Source organism: Epargyreus clarus, unplaced genomic scaffold, assembly GCF_041222505.1.
Source record: "Epargyreus clarus isolate Ecla_fem2 unplaced genomic scaffold, WU_Ecla_fem_2.2 ptg000027l, whole genome shotgun sequence".
NCBI lineage: Eukaryota > Metazoa > Arthropoda > Insecta > Lepidoptera > Hesperiidae > Epargyreus > Epargyreus clarus.
This window is the reverse complement of record NW_027332234.1, coordinates 8,570,056-8,591,974: the sequence shown is the minus strand read 5'-3', so window position 1 is coordinate 8,591,974 and position 21,919 is coordinate 8,570,056. Positions and strand designations below refer to the sequence as shown.

Sequence of the window (21,919 nt, the reverse complement as noted above, 5' to 3'; positions counted from 1 at the left end):
AGAGTCCGAGATTCGAATCGGAGGCACCGTTGATATAAGTTATGTGAGTATTACAAATTAATCACCACTTTAATTGTAAATGTCGGGAAAATCTACATACCCAAGCCAGCATTTTTTTTTTCAAAGTTTACTAACCTTAGTTGGCCAGCCTGGTTAAAATACCTTACTTTGAGAGAAGACCCGTGCTCAGTAGTAGAATACCAGTGCGTTGACAATGGCGATTATAAGTATATCACTATTTAATCATTTTTATCATGTGCTAGTCGACTAGTAGATCTCATCATCAATATCCAAGCAGGGCACCAGCTTTTTCCGAATAAATTTTCTCTTGAAAACATTTTAGAAAGGTCGAAGACATTAATGTTTCCTCACGATGTTTTTCTTTACCGTTAAAGTGCGTAAAATTAATTTCTAACATAAACATGACAGCGAAAAGTTTGTATTACGCTCTGGGACAACAATCACTGCTTAAAATTACATATAATATATTTTTTGAGCAGTTATAAATATAATTGTTCATGACTGATGCGTACCTATCTTTTTTAAATAAAAAAAGAAAGAAAGAAAGAATAATTTATTCGGCAAAATACACAATAAGACACAATAGCATAAAAAATAACAAAAATATTATAACAATTTTAAACTGAATGGGTCTCCACTCAGCTTTAATGTTTTAGGTATCTGTAGTCACCTGCAACGCTGATATTGTGTGGATCCTATACAAGATTTTATTACTAATATATACAATTGATCGGTCTATTTTAGTCGGTAACTGGTTTTTGTGGGTGACAGAGCCCACTTCACACTATGTGAACTGCATGATGATTTGGTGCTAAGTGCTAACATCAAAAAAATAAAAAAAACATAGAAAAAAAAAATTAAATTCATATCACGTGAAGGTCAATACTTAATGTGTATAATTATTTGTAGATCTGTTATATGAATGTTGTTACGAATTTGAGAACAATGAACAATGAACATTAATTATAATCTATATGTACCTATCACATTTTACATCGTTTAATGTAACGTACAAAGGCTAAAAAGTTTTTGCTTTAACCGACACAGAATAAAAACGTTTAAACAAAAAATGCATATAACTATAAATGTTCAATAAACTTTATCCTTTTTCCATGTCTATATTAATACGTAATGTGCAAAAGTTCGTATCTATTTTATTGAATTTAATTTTGCTAATGTTTTGTTATATTCGTATTTGTTTAGGATTTCCAATTAAGTTTTAAAATGGAGAATCTCGTCAGGATTAAACGTAAGCTGCTCAATGGTCGCTCCGAGTGCGATAGTACGAGTGGTTTGTTTCTACATACGACTACGAATTGCTATAGACGCTAGCGTGCTACAGACTATAAAAAAATATTTTAGCGCGCTAGTAATAATAAATTGTAATAACTGTCAATTCAAAGATTGTTACTCATTCTTTACCCTTAGTATGAGTTTTTACAAAAATGACTGCTTTTGTATTTGTTTACGTATTTGCCCATACATTTCCAATCAGCGCCCCCAGCGAACTGTATCAGAACTGAATGGAAATTTGTGGGAAATACGTAAACAAATACAAAAATAGTCATTTTTGTAGAAACGTAAATACTCACACTCATACTTATTACAAGCGCGTGCGGTAATTTGAACATACATACTCGTATGGCATGTATTAAACTAAAATGCGATGACGTCAGCTAAGTGCGACTTACCTATGTCACGCAGTCACGATACGCTATGTATTTTTAAACTTTTTTTCCTGTGGCAACATTCAAAGATAAATTGTGTTGGGATTGCCATGTTGTGCCATGTACAAAAAATAAAAAATATAGGTTTTATATGTACACTCATCACTTTTACGTTTGTGTGGTCGGGGATTTAACCTGGATTTTTTCTATAGCAACCCGGTGTTGATACAGTGTTATCCAGTACATGGCGTTATGCTACTTATAAACATATCTTATACTATTTATTCTAAATTGCATGTGATATTTTAGCTTCATGACAAAAATAGCATGTCTATTCGTTGTGTAAATATAGCGTGCTATATATCGGCGCTATTTGCTATGTTAACCGTATGTAGTATACAAGTGTATTGTGTTGGGACAGTGGAATGAGGGCGGTCGGATGTTTTGTCCGGAAGAGTTTAATACGAACCGTCCCCGGGCTACCGACTCGTGTAATTAGTATCGACTTACCTTAAATCAATTAGGTTTTCTAAAATAACAGCTTTTAATAATCCGTATTGGGCCCCTTTCGAATCAGGAAATTACTTCATTAGTGAAGCGCAATATTATTTTCAGAAGAGTTTTTGGAATTAATCTATTTCTCATCATGCAGGATATAAAGGGAAATACTGTTTCGATATCATGGACGTACTTACCTATTGGTTGTGTTTTTATGTATCAAAATTGTGATATAAATAGAAATGAATTATAATTCAGTACAGTTACTATAACTAAAATCGATTTCAGATGCAAAGTAACATTGATAACTAATGCCTATTAGTAGGTAATAATCAATCTTAACAATTTTTTGTTCATTAAAGTTGAAGAAATTTTTGCGTACTAAAGATCGGAACTATAGTAGGTATAGTTTTTTCCGACGAACGTAAGATCGAATTCATTATCAAAATACACTAACAATAATACAGCTTATAACGTAATATACTCGTAGCTACAGTCGAACTTCGGATAATACAGGTACATAATCATTAGTCATTAGAACTAGAACAGTATATTCGCTGCAGTGTAACTATTGCAGTGCAACTATAATCATTAGTATCAGTTACCGGTATACCGTGAACTTACAACGCAGTTTTGAACATAATTACAGCGTAGTCGAGAATATAGTAGATATCAGTTATTTAGTATTCCAGCGTCGTTCGAGTCACCTTTGTCGACTATTTTAGCACAGAGTAGATTAGTCTCTGTATTACTTTAGGTTTCTAATTAACTGTTTCATGTAGATGCCATTTGCTATTTACTTCTACACTATTTCATATCTACATGAAATAGTATAACCATTTGGTATTTAGGTACCTCTATAAACTTTTGTAAATTGTACAAATGGTATCTGTCTCATCAAATTTTGAAGTTGTTGTGACAGTAAATAAATTTTCAGAGTAAAATCTATCCGGAAATAGATCTAGGATCTATCTGTATTATATTATTATACAGTTAGCTTATAAAATACTGCAATTCTTAATTAATAACTTGGATTTAATAATTAAATATCTTATACATATTTTACCAACTACTTGAAAGCATAATTAAATATTTGCTTGAATACTATGATCTACGGAATAAAAACAGACAATTAAGCAATCGTACTCGCAATTTGGTCTATTCAATTTATATTTTCTTTTAATCCAAAAAAATATTATTGAAATCAGCTCAATTTGATCAGATATTTATATTTTTGCAATCAGTTCTTCATTCACTATTAGTTCCTTTCAGGAGGGACCACGGGCATTGCAACGAAGACGACGGGAGGCAAACAAAGTCTGGGAAATTGGCGTGCACACGACGATCTGGATCGCTTTTACGATATACGATCTTTTATAAACATGTGATTAGATAATTTTAAATAACTTGTTTATGATATCTTCATATGACGTTACTCGGCGAATGATTGCTTTTAAGTTAAGCGATACGGACACAATTAAACATATTTTATGAACTTTTAATTTTAAGTTTCGACACAAAAGGGGCGTTTCATGAGTTCAACGTGTGCATTTGCCTAAAAGATGTACCGATTTTGATTTACGTTTTTTGTTTTTATTTTGTGACATGATGTTTGACTATAATCTACAATTTTCGAGTCAGAGTCGGAAGATTTTTGAAATTATTAATTATTTTAGAGGACATATTTAGATGGCTGAAGATTATATTGTAAATAATTATTGTTGATCCTAAAAACTAATGTAAATAATCGTGAATCGATCCAACAGCACGGGATCGTGTGGTATAAAACAATTGTGGAGATTGTACATCCGATGTTGAAAGAAGCGAATAATGCAAGCAAATAGTCAACTGCGCTCACCTCGAGAATACAAATATACTCTCGATTGACTAAATCAAACCGAGAGATATGAACGAAGTACAAAAGCATCGTATGCAAAAAATATATTTTATATCACGGCGTGCGTAAATTGACGTTTTACGCACGCTTCGCGTGCGCAAAACCCCCATTTCCGACCCCGTAATATAAAATTTTATACAACACGCGGACGAAAAATGTTTTTCTGACTCGTGTGATTGCAGTCCTCGCCTGCGGCTCGGCCTGCAAACTCACACTTGTCAGAAAAAAATTTTTCGTCCTCGTATTGTAATGTACTATTGCATTTTGGATTGTCTTTGATATGCACAAACATGCATGAAGTGAATGCCTGTACCTATCAGGGAAACACATTTGTTAAGGAGTGATTTACTTAGTACTTTTGTATGATTCTGAGTAACCTCTAGGGGACAAAGTAATATTGTCTACGGTGTTCTTATTTAGAATTTTGTTTACTTTCAGAAAATTATGTTATGTCACTTGCTATCATTATTTCAAGAATGTTTTTCCTAAATTTAGATTGAAATCCTTACTAATATTATAAATCCGAAAGTAACTGTGTCTGCCTGTCTGTCTGTCTGGTTGTCTCTTCTTCACGCCTAAACCACTGAACTGATTTTAATGAAATTTTGTACAAAGATAGTCTGAGACCCGAGAAAGGACATAGGATAGTTTTTATCCCGGAAATCCCACGGGAACTAGATGTGGCGATCTAAGATCGATTAATCGGAGAATCGATCTTTTGGACCAAAAAAATATAATATTTTAATCGATATTAGTAAGGATTGAATCGTAAACTATGCATTTGATCAATTGATGATCTTTAGCAAAGTTGTTGTTCATGAGCCCACGAAGGTTTTAGAGTTAGGTCGACTAATTTTCGCCAGATGGCGCCACTGTCATTCCAATGAAGGTACGAATTTTCAGTTTTATGTATATTAGTATGTCATATTATTTTCTTTTAAACGCGGGCGAAGCCGCGGGCAAAAACTAGTAATCTAATAACAAGAAACGTATAATAAGTTTTCAACATATATTAACATTTATATTTTGCAGAGTATAAAATTATGCATTTTTTATATTCCACGTGTAACCTCTAAATTATTACAAATCAATTTTAGTGTCAGTGCATGCAGACAAGCATAAGATATTTTAATGAAGATGAAAATATTAGTGTCCTAGTACTTGTTCTCCCACTGTTGGGCACCGCTATCATCTCAGAGTGACAGGGATTAGTGATACAAATTATCCCATGTGGACATTATCAGTTTTAATCCAGTAGCAACAATCACACCTACATCATTAAGGTAAGCGATAGTTTAAATCCTAATGACACGAAGGTTTGCGCAGTGTATCCAATTAGGTTACGATTGGACGCACAAGTGTTATCTACGATATACATATAAGGGATGTGGCATTTACATAATGTATTCTAGGCTAATTAATATAATTTATTAAATTATATGAATAATAAAAAGTTATTGGTATTTATAGTATGTGCTTAAGATTTACAATAATCTGTTAGTTGTACAAGAAAGAGTCTTTTTAAAGTGGTACCACAAACTCGCCCAGGGCCAACTAGTGAAGGTATTGGACTTTGTAACTCAGGTTAAGGTAATCCATAAGTAATATCCATAAGTAAAAACAACATCGTTTTTATGTTTTCAAAAATAAGTAATCTGGAAGCTGAATAAGTTGCGTGTATCGCGGCTTAAAAAGGAAATTAATGACGCCCTTTCAATTTTATGTTTTATTTTATCGATATCGAAAAGGATACTTTATTTTGTTTAATCTACGCAGTTTCATTTAATTACCGAGACGGTTCTGTTATGTAAACCTCGTACCTACGTTAAAAACATAGATATAAATTCTTACTTTTAGAATTACAATGACCTTGTGTAATTACCCTAAATTCTGCTATAAGTACAAAGTTTCAATTTCCGATAGAATTAAGGCAATTCCCGTTATACAAATGCATTTTTTTCGAAAGCATGGAATTTGCATCTATGCCACTGCAGTTTCAAAGGTACCTACGATTCACGAAAAACTTAATTCTCTTTGCAAGATAAAAATAAAACAAACCATCCTACACCGCATCATGCTTAGGGGTGGCTTCGTTAACATCAAAAGATTCCAATTTCATTTGCGCATACTCAATACGTTCGCAAATTTGCCCACGCTGCAATAATTGCGGATACTGAGTAATACGCTCGAACATGTGATTGTGCAGTCACCCTTATTACCCCGCCGTTCTATCGCGTAAATCCTGCTTCATGAAATGAGAATTAAATTGCCTGTGAAGCCTGACAATGGTACCCTTATACACACGAGGATTGAACAGTGGCATTATAAACATCTTATAATCTTACTGTAAGTTCTATTATAGTATAGAAGTGTAATTTCAATTAAAAAAAATAATATATTTATAGACAGTTTAAAAACTAAAAAGCACAAGTATAATCGTTAATCCTGATTCCTGACGATCCTGATGAGAGGAATGGGATAAAATTATTAAAATCTTATTTTGTCCTCGGTTCTTGATAATTGTTCAAAATTTTAAATTAATGGGACCGTTCAAAGTAGGTAAAAATCGAGTTCAAAAATTCCGTTACATACATAGATACAACCCAAGCTAATAAAAGCGTGGTAATAAACAAGATTATTATAAAATTAAAAACCCGGCTGTTAAAAATATAGCTTATAATATCACTCCTACAGAGACGTTTGGGTTACAGGGCGTGCTAAAGAATGATACATACACACTACACACATACATACATAGTACATACAAACGCTGGAAAAACGTTATCCTTAGTAGTCGGGTAAAAAATAATTGTCTGTGATTTCTTCGTAATAATTACTCTGCGGTATTTCAAAGTGCTAAGTAAACAAAATGAAAACTTTCTTACTATCGCTATTTATATTGCATATTTACTCATGTGCTTTTTTCCACGATTTAATTTTTAGCAACGAATTATAACGACTGAATATAAACCATTCGAATGCTTATGACTCGAGTTTCATATGCCATTATGCCATATATAAATAATGTAATGAACTTTACTTATGCTTAGGAAGCTTACACAAGAGGTCGACTATCGTCGTTGGTGCATAAATTGCAATGTGGTGCCTCCCTTCATTTAAAAATTGAAAAACTTTAGACGAAGGTTGCAAGGAGGTGGAACCGCGCGTGGTTTCTCATATTAAAATATTGTAATAAGTAATGCAGTTATAGTAAAACAAGTCAATGAAGTATTTAATAAACACAAGTGGGAAAGTTTAATATAATAAATTATTATAATCCTTTTTTATTAACATACATGTATAATTAGCTTATTAAGTAACTAAAGCAATCTGGAGTACATAGGTACATGTTGCTAAGCCTTCAGCATTGTTTCTTGATGTGATGACAATAAAAGGTTTAATTTGAACTGAACAAACTTCTTTTTTTTAGATAAATATAAAGCAAGATACTGGAGCTAATGCTTTATTAATTATATGTAAAAATAATGGCATTTAAAAAATAAAAAATAAAAAGAGAATAATTAATTTTAAAATTAAAAAAGACAAACCCACTGAGTTTCTTACCGGATCTTCTCAGTAGAGGTCGCGTTCCGATCCGGTAGTAGTTTAAGAAAATATTGTAACTGACAATTTGTAAGTGCCGCCGTTGGCCTATACAAAATAAATATATTTCATTTCATTTCATTTCATTTCATTTCATTTCATTTCATTTCATTTCATTTCATTTCATTTCATTTCATTTCATTTCATTTCATTTCATTTCATTTCATTTCATTTCATTTCATTTCATTTCATTTCATTTCATTTCATTTCATTTCATTTCATTTCATTTCATTTCATTTCATTTCATTTCATTTCATTTCATTTCATTTCATTTCATTTCATTTCATTTCATTTCATTTCATTTCATTTCATTTCATTTCATTTCATTTCATTTCATTTCATTTCATTTCATTTCATTTCATTTCATTTCATTTCATTTCATTTCATTTCATTTCATTTCATTTCATTTCATTTCATTTCATTTCATTTCATTTCATTTCATTTCATTTCATTTCATTTCATTTCATTTCATTTCATTTCATTTCATTTCATTTCATTTCATTTCATTTCATTTCATTTCATTTCATTTCATTTCATTTCATTTCATTTCATTTCATTTCATTTCATTTCATTTCATTTCATTTCATTTCATTTCATTTCATTTCATTTCATTTCATTTCATTTCATTTCATTTCATTTCATTTCATTTCATTTCATTTCATTTCATTTCATTTCATTTCATTTCATTTCATTTCATTTCATTTCATTTCATTTCATTTCATTTCATTTCATTTCATTTCATTTCATTTCATTTCATTTCATTTCATTTCATTTCATTTCATTTCATTTCATTTCATTTCATTTCATTTCATTTCATTTCATTTCATTTCATTTCATTTCAATTGGTTGCTATTCACCAGAAAGACATATTACTGATATGTCTTTCTGGTGAATATCGAAAATCTAAATCATTATGTGAAGAGCATGCTGTCATCAAAAAAATATTTTTTTATGTTATTGTACCTATTTGTTATAGGATTTGCGCTATACTGAAGTTTTTCAGAATTATGTACATTTAGTGGATTTAACTTTGGTAATGGTTCCGAATATGCTGTGCCTGTATTATTTTTGAAGTATAAATTGGTACTTGCAGATTTAAAAACAGGTTGTATTTGTAAGCCATTTGTGAGACGATCCTTGTGATTATGCATTTTGGATTGATCTGGGAATGTATGAATGTTGTGTACCTTAATGATATTCAATTTAGTATTTAAAATTTCAGGTCTGGTGTTGTTTGAATAATTAATGAACTTTCTCTTATTTATGTTGAAAACGTTCGACCTCGCAGAACTTTTAATTGAGTTTTTAGATTGTTTTATTTCTTGTGGCCACAAATTAATATTCAGAGTTTTAGATGATGGCTTCACATTTTTAATTTTAGTGTGTTTTCGGAATTGCCTTTGAGCTGATTGCATAACGCTGATCATGTTCTCAATATCCTGTAAACTTAACGTAGGCTCTGTTGACACTACAGTCTCTACCTTATTTTCAATATTGAAAAGTACTTCGTTGCTATTTTTGAGAAAATCGTATCTATTTTTGAAAGGATAGTAATACTTCAATGGTGATCTTACTGATCTTTCCCAAAATGTACGAGGTGCGTTGTCATTAAAGAAAGCCGGTTGGTCTGGTTTTTGTTGAACTTTTTCTATTTCGATCTTCAATTGTCGTTCATTATCGACATCAATCGTACGTATCAGTGTGGCTATTTGTCTTCCTAGATTGGAATAATATGCATCATCGGGTTGAGCCACCCTTGGCGTAGTCACGTATTGGGCCATTCTTCTTCCAGATTGTAATGGAACATTAAAATCGCGGTACTTCTGGTTAGGCGACCATCCACGAGGATTTAACGTTTTATAAGAATCGCGTGGATTGTAAATATCCATAGGTACTTCATCAATGTGACTGTCGTTAACTCTATGAATTAATTGTGATAGGTATTTAAAATCCACATTGTCTGGATCAGGTTCATCTTCCAAATTACCTAAGAGAGAGTTCTCGTTCTTGTAAACCATGTCTTCTAGGTTGTTATTAGCCATAAAATTGTCTGGAGGATTAAATGGATTATTTTCATAAGGTTTTCTATTCCTTTTCGAAGATGGGTTATTTATACGTGGATTATTCATTTTTTGGCGTAGATGTTGCATCTGTAAAAAAATGGCGATTAATAATAGTATATTATATTAATATGGAAATCTATTAATCATATAATATAAGATTTTTTTTGAAAATTCTCTTACAATTTTATTTCGGCCTTGGCGTGATGGTTTCAATTTACCGTACCTGGAAAGAATGTATTAAAACGATATTAGTTTGTTCATGTTAAAAAGTTATATAGGAAGTTATTATAAAAATAATATTACGGCGAGTTTTCTTTATTGTTAGGTAAGTTTTTGAATGATTTCGTTTGCTTCCTCTTTTTTGCTTTGTTGCGGTTTCTGTACGGTGGTTGGCTGAAAATTAAAGTTTTTTTAAATTATACATAATGTATAATGTTATACATATATGTGAATATATTTAACCTTACAAGTTTATTGACCTACATGACTTAGGCGTTATTTAGTTGAGGTGAATTATTATTTTACCGTGTAATATTAATATAACATGGGTAACTTAATATCTAAATTGAAATGTGAAATGGAGTACGCTTCGTCCCTTCCCAGTTGTAGGGCTTTCGGCCCTCCCCTAGGCAGTAATGGAATAAGATGAGTAACAATACATATTACAAACAGCTTTGACATACTCATTTGGAGGTTTTTCGGCATCAGCTGGATTCTCTGGTGTCTCTGGTGCGTCTGGTGAATCGGGTGCCTCTGGTTCCTCTGGTGTTACTTCTGAATCTGGTGTGCTTGGTACCTCTTCTGTTGTTGTAGTCGTTGTAGTAGTAGTAGTAGTTGTTGTTGTTGTTGCTGTTACAGTAGTACTTTCTTCGCAATCAGGTCCAGGGCCTATAAATAAACGTCTCTTTGGTAACTATTATTATTACGTAGAAAAACGAACATGCAGTCCTCGTAGTGGTTAGTGGCCACTGCCTTCCATCAACATTGTAATCAACACCAAATAAGATTAGAATCCTATCTGAGGTTGCTTTTAAATGGGTTGCTACTTTTGAGGGTTAAATTTGAGCGCTTCACGTAATGTTTCCCATATCAAATCCTTTAATAGAAAATGGTAGTATGTAGAAAAAATAAGCCTGAAGGTGGTGCTTCCGGAGTCGAACCACACCACAAAGGGTTCTGTCACCTTCATTTGTTTATTGTAAATAATTGGAAATTTTCATTGAGTTTCACTAACCTGGATATGGAAGCATTGGCGGCGGTGGCATCACAGGCGGTACTGGTACTACAGGATACATGGGCATTGCAGGAGGAGGAGGCAGTCCTATCGGCGGATAAAAGGGAGTATCCATATGTGGTAAGAATATAAATGACGGTAATGGAGGTCTCGGTTTTCTATTTATCATTACAATTTTTTTGTGTCCATGCCCTTCATCAGAGAAGGATTCTAAAGAGGAACTTCGGCTAAAGTCTGAGCTGGTGCTGTCACTGTCCGAATCATCTGAGTCAGATGATTCAAATAAACTGTCATCTTCCGTTATTTGCAGTAACTTTTGTCGCATTCCCTTTCCTTTCCTCTTTCTATGTCTACCTTTACTTCTTTTTTTAGCGCGCCTCTTAGATTTACTGTGTTTGCCGTAGGAGCCATGTCCACTTCTTCTTGTTAATTGATTTTCCTTATTAGTGTTGTTAATGACTTGATTCTCGATTGTTTTGAAGAATTGATTGTATAACCAGTCACCAAGATCATCAGCGTTTTTGGTGATATCATTGACCTGGTCGTCAATAATGTTACTTGTGGTGAGAGTAGGCGTTGATTCAGTATTTTTTACTTCAGGAACATTGAATTGATTTTGAGTTCGAGTTGGCTCCGGGATGTAACGTCTGTAGTTTTGTGTTAATTTTGTACTGAAACATATAACATAGTGCATAGTGTTTATATGTTAATATAAGTAAATGTGTTTTTTATTTAATTTTAATTTAATTTGTATTATATTTTTATTGTTATTATATAGATTATTTAGCATAATAATTAAATGCTTAAGAGTATTTATAGTTTTAATACAGTTATATTTTATTGTAATATTTACTTAGGTTCACATATTTTGCTTTCAGTATCGAAGTAGTATCCGGGGTGGCAGTGGCAACCGACCACACATCCGGGAATACCATCAATACAGTACTCAAATCTGCCATGTGCCCCACATTCTGAAAATATCAGGACATTTTCTTAGATCATAATTATGGATAAGAGTTGTTTAGAATTATATAAATTAAGCAAAAATTAAACTACTTAAACTTATTTAAACAAGCGAATCAAGTGTTATTGATATTATTGCTTATTGCTCACCATAAATTCCGTCATCTTTCATCTGGTAACACGGCAGCAGCGATAGAAATATTATCTTCCACGTAGTCATTTTCTCAAAAAGCATTAGTAAAAAAGTCTATTGCACATTTTAGATGAAAGTGCTGATAATACTCATTAGTTTATAGTTTAGGAACCGTTTAATATTGGCAGGATTATAATGACATATTTTACAATAAACTCGCGTAGTTTCGTTCTTTTCACAACATCGGTAGTGAATGTTCACAGATTATGAAAATCGACCACGACAGTAGCATAGTGAACAATGGATTCTTTTTTGTTACTTATTGGTTAATTAACAATCATATCGTTAATGAATACAAAATCTTCAATTCTATGAAATTCATTGTTAAGCGTTGTAAGCGAAATTTAAGGCAGTCTAACCGTGTATGTAACTATAGACATAAAAATGATGGATTTGTCTTATAAGATTGCAGTAGCAGGCGGCATGCAGTCCACCTGATCATATATGGTCATTGCCGTCCATGGACATCTGTAACTTGTTTTATATTGAACAGTTAAATATTACCATTATTTAGTTTAATTATTTATTTGTACAAAGTCTACTAGGTACAGTGTGATGATACTCGTACATGCTTGTTTTGGTTATTCAAGCCCGTAGACAGATAATTTCTAATAATTTTGATCAAAGGTTGAAATAAATCACAAGCTTATACTTTAAAAAATACAGGTTTTAATATATGCATATGATACTAGATGACTTGGATATTTTACTTATAGTAAGACATAGAGTTTAATACAGTTTAGAACAGCTATATTGTTTCTCATTTTATACCTTTGTTTCTTAAATTTCTTCACCCAGATCAGGAATCCCCTTTAGGCCTCTGAAAATAAACAATCCGTAATATTATACTTTTTGTATAATGTGGATTAGTAGACGAGCATGCAGTCCACCTGATGGTAAGTGGCTACTGCCGCCCATGGACATCTGTAATCAACCCCAGATAGGATTAGATATTCCTATCTGAGGTCGGCCACAAATGTGCCGCTACCCCTGAGGACTAAGCTGGAACGTGGAAAAGTATATCTCCCTTACCACACCCTTCAAACCAGAATACAGTAGCACTTAACACTGCTGTTATAAGGCAGAAATACACCCTTCAAACCAGAATACAGTAGCACTTAACACTGCTGTTAAAAGGCAGAAATAGGTGTGGCGGTGGTGCCGCCGGAGTCGAACCACAAAGGGTTCTACCACCTTCAAAATTATACTTGTACATACAGCTGGCAACACAGATACAAAACAATTAAATGTTAATTTTAATATACAATTATAAAATATCTAGAAAATAATTTACATGCTCATTAGATATAAATACATTAGTGAGATAGAAATGAAATTGTAATTCAAATCAACAGCAATGATGGAATTCTTATTTATACGGTAAAGTGGTAAATTGAATTTATAAACCACTATTGGAGTAACTATTTATTAATCTGTGCTATTGGTCTGTCTTGGTCGGAATTTTGAAAAATAAAACTAATGAGTAACAATATTGACTTTACAGAGCGTAACACAGTCTTCCTTTAACTTCAAAAATCCCAAGCTCCTAAATAATTAGTATGTCGCATACTTGAATATGGTTTCTAATAATGGTTCTCAATTTACTTAGAACAATCGTCGGGTAAAACGCATTTGTGTGTGCGGTCGTCGCGCACATAAGGGTGTGTGCACACACAGCCGGGCTCGCAGAACGGGTAGCAGGGCCGCAAGCGTTCCCGCGGGTTGTCACACGTCACCGCCGCGCATCCGGCGAAACAGGCTTCGTATCTAGATATTGAAAAATAAAGAGCATATGTTTTTTTTTAATTGAAGTAGGAAGGAATATACAATAAACTTATGGCTGAGGATAATGTTTAGTAACATACTTTTTAAACCAAAACACGGTAGGACGATAGAAGGTATTTATCATCTTTTTCAATTAAGAATTCTTCGTTGATTTTATTGATATTAAATTTTGATAAATTGAAGTTAAATATCACTTATCATTTCATGATTTCAAATGTAGAAGCATTAGCTCTAAATTGGCGGTAAAATTTAAACCATTTATACTTTCTGGAGAGCAATGTAGAATTCTAAAATATTATATGTCATACAACAACCGTGAACAGTCATTCCAATTTCGAATGAATTATAAAATTCAATTCTCACTCGTTACCGTCATGTCGGAAAAGCTTCTTGAGAATTCCTTCTCTTGGCAGATATATAATGGCGTGGTTTACCGCTGACTTTTCAACGTCACGTGTCGAGAGCCCGAGTCGAGACTCGAGACAGTGATATACTCGGGCGATGGGCGAGATTCCTCTCCGAACCTTTTATCAAACTAGACTACTGACCAGTGATTATTGGTGGTTAGAACTATTGGATCTATTTAAAGCCAGCTTTGCTTGTATGAGTAGAATGTTCTTTGATTATAAAAAGTGAAACAATATCTGACATTACAGTTTAGTTCCCTTTATAGATGGGTTTGACTCGCTCTATCCTTGTAGACATAAATTAATCCTTTCTTTTTTCATGGTGACATGAATATGATAATTACGACTATATTAGTTTCATGTGTAATGAAAATTAAATTATATTTTCGTAATTAAAAAGTTTGTACCTTTCATGTTGTCTTCCACAATTCATCGCCATTAAAGCTTTCCTTTGGCTTTCTTTTTCTCTGCAAGAGTATAATTCAAGTTAATAGTCAATTTTGAAACGGAAAGATTTGAATGAACTTAAAGATTTGAATGAACTGAATTTCTACTTACATGTAAGGAGGAGCATGGTCTATTTCGGAACTTCTAATATTTGGTGGCATTTTTAGTTCATCTTCATATCGTCTTCCATCTTTGTAAATTGAACCCGGAAGATCCAGTTGTCTATGTCTGTCTCCCGCAGGACCCTGCATATCTACATCGTCTGCATATCGTGGATTGTAATTTTCATACCTTCTCCTGTCATCCCATTCCTTATTCTCTGAATCGAATGGCTTTTGTAATGCCTTCTTTCTCCAGTTCCGTCGATCATCGAACGAATGTTTTTTATTGCCAATATTGTCGTCATAATCATAATTACTTGGTCGATTAGCAAAAGTAACAACATCATCTATAATTAAAAAAACTGTTAGCTTCTAAACAATTCCGTGTAAAGTTTTGTATAACAAATGTCACTTAACCTGTAATTATAAACTTACACAGTAACAACGCAAGTAATAACAAGTTCCTCATTTCTTGGTAAATTTTAGTAACTTCATGTGTAAATGTGAAGTTTATTTTGCTTCGCGTTTCAATTTACGGCGACAGAACTGTTAATCGTGGCTGTTTGCAAAAAAAGAAATTTGTCCGGATGTGATAACAGTTTGTGGCCAATGAAAACGATAACGGTACGCTAATGTAGTGTTTTTTACTGTTTTGAAATGAAGAGAAATATTTTGTTTTGGCTGATAGGAAAACAAATATAAACAAGGATCGGGTTATAGACCGCGTAAAACTGCTAGTCCGCTCTGAATATAGGAATGAATCGTAGCAAATTGTCTGACTACACCTGCTCGCAACAACTTCAGAGCGGACTAGCAGTTTGGCGCGGACTATACTGACAGTATTACTATGTTAATTAGCATTCCATAGCGAACTATTACTAATTACAATTAGTTAATAAAATATGCATTATATGCTGGCATGTGGAATGTACATTAAACTCATATGGTATAAATTAACTAACAGATTACAAATTAACCATTATAGTTGGTAGATAGGTCTACTATATTATTAATACGAGTATTGCTCTATTTCTTCACATTATATGTTCATTGTACGAACAAGTTCTGGTTGTAGTGAGTTCAAGGGTATTTGTATTTGTGATAGCTTGTAATTATTTAAAATGTATAAACTGTTAACTATTAATTTCTTTAGAACTCGAAGTTTTGTCAATATTCGGAAGGTCAGGTACGTAACTATTTAAACAATTGGCCAAGTGTGAATCGAATTTGCATACATAGAGTTTCATACCACTATTTTTTATGTTATTATGTATTATTTGTTATCATAGCGTTGTACTTAATTTTAGAAAATTAAAATTCAGACGAGATATTATCGGTCAAGTGATAGCGCCCTGTGACAGATGGACAGATTGGTACTCTGCGGTGGCTTAGTAACAGGATCTCATTTTTACCCTGTGTGTTACGTAATATTAAAAAGGATTTTAAATTATAGAAACAGTAATTTTATTTCATAAAAATACAATTGCATTTTATTTATGTCTAGCGGATATTTGGAACGCGTCGTTTTGGAGTAATTTCCGAGGTTGTAGCGCCTTGATCGGTGGGGGAGCGATGACTATGTTGAAATAGTTGCCCATCCTCGACACCCCGTGGTCTCTTTTTGTGTCTTCAACGTGACTGGGGGCCGGTACGTCATTTTCACTAAACTCAGGAACATCCTCGTGTCTGTGCCCACGTGATATTGTATTCGAGTATTTGGGGGCATTGAATTTTCCAGCCCTTTTGGTCGGAACGGGTATTCCCATTTGAGTGCTGAAATAGGATGGGCGGTTAAAAAAACGAACGCTGCGCTGTACGGAATATTTGAAAAACTTTTTACTATTTATTTTGGTGGCTTTAGATTGGTTTTCGATTTGTGGGATAACATTGCTGTGTTGGCTGTTCTGATGATAAGATGATTGTATAATAAGATTGAACTTTTTTCTACTAAGCATATTAGATAGTGCTACTAATTAAGAAGAAATACTAAGTAACACATATCACAAATTTTATTTTTTTATACTTTTTGATAATGTTTTTGATAAAATATTATTAATTAATAATAAGATATTGTAATTAGATAAGGCAAATTACTCATGGCAGAAATAGCAGACAATGTCATTTAGTTCACCTTTTGTAACCTGAATATATTTCAAGAACAGTAAATAATTAAAATTATAGCACTTTTTATAAAACAGAAAAATAAGAAAGTTAAGTAGTAGTAGGTAATAATGAAAAAAATACATAATATCTATAATCTATAATGAAAAATTCATCCAATATTTTGTCTAACAAAGATATATGTAGAAATGGTCTAATTTCGATCTTTCGTAGCCAATATAAAAAAATGCTTACTAGAATTGCCAAATTTCGTCCTGATGTGTCCATGTCTATGATAGTCAACAAATTGGTCAATCCATTATGATTATTAACGGGCTTGAGTCGTTAAAAATTAAACAATATTTACGGAGAGCAATCCTGAGGGAGCACGCATTGGTGTGTGCGGTCATCCCGTACATAAGGCTCCTCGCACACGCAGCCTGGCTCGCAGTAAGGGTAGCAAGGTCTCAGATGGTTCCGTGGGTTATCGCAGGACACTTCAGCGCACCCACCGAAGCAAGGGTCGTAAGCTTCGTTCGACCAATAGCAAGCTGGAATCATAATTTATTATAAGTTTAAATTATATATATATATATATATATATATATATATATATATATATATATATATATATATATATATATGATTGATTATGATTTACGATAGATATGATTGATTGGCATCAAATTTAATATTGTGTTTTGCAAAAATCTGACAGAAGAACAATATACCTAACCATAACCATAACATACTTTTTTCTTCATTTTTTATATCTATAATATTGAATAAGAAACATTCACGTGGTCTACCTGATTGTAAATGGCTATTGCAGTACATGGAAATCTTAACCCCAGATAACATTAGATTCATACCGGAGGTGAGCTAGAGATGTGTTAGACCTGAGGTCTAGTTAGAAAGTTAGATCAACCCGTATAATTTAAAGTCAGCGTTAACCTTAACAAATTCATCATCAACCCATTAACGTCCCACTGCTGGGCACGGGTCTCCTCTCATAATGAGAAGGATTAGGCCAAAGTCCACCGCGCTGGCCAAGGGCGTATTGGTAGACTTTTCATACCTTTGAGATTTTTTTTTATAAATCTCTCAGGTATGCAGGTTTCCTCACGATGTTTTTCCTTCACCGTTTAGCAAGTGATAATTAATTTCTAATACGCACATAACTTTGAAAAATCAGAGGTGCGTGCCTGGGATTTGAACCTCGGACCCCTCGATCGATAGGACGAGTTTCTTAACCACTAGGCTATCACTGCCTCAACAAATTATTAAGGTTAAAAACGTATCTTAATTTGTCATTCATGTTACCTATGTGTCCTTAACATCTCGTTTCGCCACGGTATTGTATGCAAACAATTCATACATAAATTAAAATTATACAAAATTTTATTTTTCACACGTATTTTACCATATTTATTTTTCAACACACAAAAGTATTAATTAGTAATTAATGCAACAGAAATACTTGTTTACATTTACTTAAACAATAGAGACCATAAAAACGAATGTATAACTACAAATTATAATTACAGTGTCTTTAATATTACATTAAGAATATTGAAAATAACAATATTTTTAATAAGATTGACATAATAAAGGAGCATGCTGTCCTCAGACTCGTTGACTCGTTGACTGAAAACTAAGCTGGGAGGTCTCGTGTTAATGTGTCTTCTTTACCGAGGCTGTTAGAACCAGAGTTGCCTAACTATAAAAAATATGATTTACAATATGGAGAAAAGTAAAAGTGTGCAACATTTTTAAATTACGAAAATACAGATAGCTCAAAAGTCATGGAAATGCAGTTGACCTCTCTGATTCTAGCAGCTTCGAATCAATGCCCTTACCATGAGTTTTTCCAAGTTCTGACACAATCCGCTAGGGGCGCTGATTGAAAATTGTATGGGCAAATACGTAAACAAATACCAAAACAGTCATATTTGTCAAAACGTAAAACTCATGGTAAGGGTACAGAACAGCAGTGCTTAACGTGTTTGTGCAATAATGCAAAAATATGGAAGTGTGGCGGTTGCGCCCTAGACTCAAATCATAAGGGGTTTTGATACCTTCTTAACCACATTAGATACTTACCTACCTATATTTTAATTTTCAAGTGTTATGTAGACTTGAGCTCTATTAATGACAAAAAATATAACATATATTTTTTAACACTTGATCGAGAGTTTATGTTCTAAATCTATATATAGGAACAATAAACTTTTAAAGCACTTAGGATACTTATATACTAATTTTGCAAGTGTTACATAGACTTTAGTTTTATTACCTGTATAAAGAATATGTTACATAAAGCACTTGATCGAGAGTTTATATCCTAAATCTAGATGTAGGAACCATATTTTTTATTGGAGCCGTTCGCGGAATCATTACGGGTCCCCAGGGCGTCGCTAATACCCTAGACATAGAGTTATATCCAGTTGAGTATATATTTTTCACCATTTTCTACATTTCCTTTGTTAAGGAGTACTTATTTTTCTGATAGAGGTAGAATTAAGGATCGGATAAAAAATTATACATCTTTTATATATTTTATTATTTGTTGTATAACGCTGCATTTTTTATATAGTTAACTAATAAAAATAATAGTCATACCTTGTTTTTATTTACACAATTTAAGGGGCCAAGGCAGACGAAGTCATGGTAAGTGGTAAGGCACTGGTAAGGGAGACATACTTTTCCGAGACGTTCCAGCCGAGTCCCCAAGGGTAGCGGTATCTTTGGCCGACGTCGGGTAGGAATCTAATCTTACCTGGTGTTAATTACAGCGGGCCACGGGCGGCAGTACCCACTTACCATCAGGTGAACTGCATGCGTCTGCTACTCTTATATTATAAAAATACCTCTCATTATTTTTTCCTCGTCCCTGCATTCAATTTTGAAAACGCAAACAGCTAAGACAAATATGTACACTTCCATGTTTATATCACTTCAATATCCACTTAAATATCTGGGTACATTAAAACACTACGCACTGTTTGAGCACTCCAATAAGCACTTTATGTGGTTGTTTCTAAAGTGACATTTGTTTAGTGTGTTAGTGAGTAAGGTTCTTAGAGCAGTAATTAGTATAGAGTGCCAATATGCCGCTAACAATTTGGTACGAATCGTAGGCAAATATACTGAAGCTGTTCATATGCTTAGAAGTTAAATGTGTAGTGTTACTACTAGTTTGCCATACATTTTGCTAGATTTACCTTTAAATAATATTAAGTAAAGTGAAAAGTTTAAATATAATAACGGTATGAAGCTGCTGTATTTTGAAGGGTGTGGTAATTGAGAGACTCTTACAAGGCGTTGAACTTAGTCCTCATTGATAGTCACTCATCGATGGCTGAAATTAAATACGACTCTCATCCTATATGGGGTTGATTATAAATGTCAATAAACGATAGTTAACCACTTATCAGCAGGTGCTTAAGACGTTCGTTGCTAATTCTGTAATATAGAAAATATACGCGATCAATAGATAGCCTCTTTCCTTTCAGAATTATGTTCAAAACCGCGTACATTTATGGTGTTCTGACCTTTTCTACTAATCATACCAAAGTACGCGTCCTCTATACTTTATAATTACTGTGTAGGTTGGTCTTAGGAAGGATAAGGTCGTCATTGCGATGTGATAAGGGTCGGTGTTTGGTAAACATGGCGCGCGCTTGGTTAAGCTGTTTCTGATTGAATTATTGCTTGCTCGGCTACCTGCGACGTGGGCGAGGTCACGTCCCCAAATATCCTGATATTACGAACGATACTCGTGCAGGTATGAACTTGAATATGGCATATTTTACCTACTTCTAGTAGACTCACGCAGTCTACAATTTAAACGTTGTAAGTAGTTTTCTATGGAGAAGAAGCGGCGCAAGAATGAGTGTGCTTACTGGTATGTCTTTTTGGAAAAAAGATTAATAAGTTCATACGGAAGTTCTTATAAGTAAATTATGTTTTCCCCCGGCTCTTAGCTTTTTCCCGAGGTTTCGGCAGCGTGTCACGATTACGGTAAAAAGTATCCTGTGTTAATGGTGGTCATCAACTATGTGTGTGCGATTTTTCATCTAAGTCCCGATCCTTACAAACTCTACCATTAGAGAATACGTTTATCGCAAAATATTATATCTTTCGAAAGATAGAAAGAAAAAAGATATTTTACGATCAACTGAAATTTCTTTGTCTTTTTGTATACATAATTTTGTATCTACGTCCATACATGTGATTTGTAATTTATATATTTAAAAGATAGAAAGAAAAAATATATTTAGCGATAGACTAAAATCTCTTTGTCTTTTGTGTATAAGATAATTTTGTATCTAAATACGTGGGATGTAATGGATATATTGTGTTGCTTACAAAATTATTTTAACGATATTACTAATGCAATGAAATAAAATTGAGCCCATTAAATATAAGTGGTTTGAATAAGACGGTATTTTAGGTATTTATAACGAAAAGTCGAAATTACATATTTGGTGCGAGGAACCTGTTATCACATTTCGTATAATAGCGCAATAAATGTTGGCATCCCGTAATAAATAAGTCATATTTTATGTCTGATACCTATCTATGAATGTTCGGTAGTGCGGTGGACTACGTCAATATATTTGGTAAGAAACTAACATTAAAAAAGATCAAGTTTTTGAGGCAACATTATTTCGATTATTAAAACAGATATAATGTATATCTGTTTTAATAATCGAAATAAGTTAAGTTTCTGAAACATAATAAATTAAAATATAAATAAAAAGAATAAATGTAAGCAAGGCAGGACTTGGTTTGGAGGCCCTTAGGCAAAGAAGGCGCGGAGGCCCTAATATAATAATTTTCCGAATAAAAAGATCTTTTTTTCCTGGTAAGTCTTTAAAAAAGAACAATTGCCAATAAGTAAAATTATTTCAAGAAAATATGTATTCAAAAATGCG

The 21,919-nt window shown here is 33.1% G+C and overlaps 4 protein-coding genes across 4 annotated transcripts; all 4 read right to left on the bottom strand.

Annotated features, from left to right (window-relative positions):
- Positions 1-8,571: 8,571 nt before the first annotated feature.
- On the bottom strand, positions 8,572-9,830 carry LOC140753994 (uncharacterized). Its single transcript, XM_073088888.1, has one exon. The coding sequence runs from the start codon at positions 9,813-9,815 to the stop codon at positions 8,598-8,600; it is 1,218 nt and encodes a 405-aa protein (XP_072944989.1). The 5' UTR covers positions 9,816-9,830; the 3' UTR covers positions 8,572-8,597.
- Positions 9,831-9,872: 42 nt separating this feature from the next.
- On the bottom strand, positions 9,873-12,322 carry LOC140754089 (uncharacterized). Its single transcript, XM_073089002.1, has 6 exons — positions 12,097-12,322; positions 11,837-11,954; positions 10,984-11,654; positions 10,433-10,637; positions 10,053-10,142; positions 9,873-9,972 (listed from the first exon to the last, which is right to left on the bottom strand). Exons 1-6 carry the CDS (start codon positions 12,179-12,181, stop codon positions 9,873-9,875), a joined length of 1,269 nt encoding a protein of 422 aa, XP_072945103.1. The 5' UTR covers positions 12,182-12,322.
- Positions 12,323-12,808: 486 nt separating this feature from the next.
- Positions 12,809-15,479, bottom strand: LOC140754057 (uncharacterized). Its single transcript, XM_073088968.1, has 5 exons — positions 15,315-15,479; positions 14,890-15,226; positions 14,739-14,798; positions 13,745-13,906; positions 12,809-12,959 (listed from the first exon to the last, which is right to left on the bottom strand). The coding sequence occupies exons 1-5, from the start codon at positions 15,346-15,348 to the stop codon at positions 12,920-12,922; spliced, it is 633 nt and encodes a 210-aa protein (XP_072945069.1). The 5' UTR covers positions 15,349-15,479; the 3' UTR covers positions 12,809-12,919.
- An 847-nt stretch (positions 15,480-16,326) lies between these two features.
- LOC140754171 (uncharacterized) lies at positions 16,327-20,059 on the bottom strand. The gene is made up of 3 exons (XM_073089121.1): positions 19,850-20,059; positions 17,347-17,530; positions 16,327-16,652 (listed from the first exon to the last, which is right to left on the bottom strand). The coding sequence occupies exons 1-3, from the start codon at positions 19,923-19,925 to the stop codon at positions 16,370-16,372; spliced, it is 543 nt and encodes a 180-aa protein (XP_072945222.1). The 5' UTR covers positions 19,926-20,059; the 3' UTR covers positions 16,327-16,369.
- Between the last annotated feature and the right edge of the window lie 1,860 nt (positions 20,060-21,919).

Excerpts from the sequence above, each read along its gene's own strand:
- LOC140754089 (XM_073089002.1), bottom strand. The coding sequence starts at position 12,181 with ATGCTTTTTGAGAAAATGACTACGTGGAAGATAATATTTCTATCGCTG. Across the intron at positions 11,655-11,836 it reads AGCAAAATATGTGAACCTAA|TACAAAATTAACACAAAACT; the intron begins GTAAATATTACA and ends TATATGTTTCAG. Across the intron at positions 9,973-10,052 it reads AACAATAAAGAAAACTCGCC|GTACGGTAAATTGAAACCAT; the intron begins GTAATATTATTT and ends CATTCTTTCCAG.
- LOC140754057 (XM_073088968.1), bottom strand. The coding sequence starts at position 15,348 with ATGAGGAACTTGTTATTACTTGCGTTGTTACTGT. Across the intron at positions 15,227-15,314 it reads ATTACTTGCGTTGTTACTGT|ATGATGTTGTTACTTTTGCT; the intron begins GTAAGTTTATAA and ends TTTTAATTATAG. Across the intron at positions 12,960-13,744 it reads TTACCCGACGATTGTTCTAA|AGGCCTAAAGGGGATTCCTG; the intron begins GTAAATTGAGAA and ends GTTTATTTTCAG.
- LOC140754171 (XM_073089121.1), bottom strand. The coding sequence starts at position 19,925 with ATGGAAGTGTACATATTTGTCTTAGCTGTTTGCGTTTTCAAAATTGAA. Across the intron at positions 17,531-19,849 it reads CGAGGAAAAAATAATGAGAG|CTTGCTATTGGTCGAACGAA; the intron begins GTATTTTTATAA and ends TTATGATTCCAG. Across the intron at positions 16,653-17,346 it reads CTCCCTCAGGATTGCTCTCC|CACTCAAATGGGAATACCCG; the intron begins GTAAATATTGTT and ends ATCCTATTTCAG.
- LOC140753994 (XM_073088888.1), bottom strand. The coding sequence starts at position 9,815 with ATGAATAATCCACGTATAAATAACCCATCTTCGAAAAGGAATAGAAAA.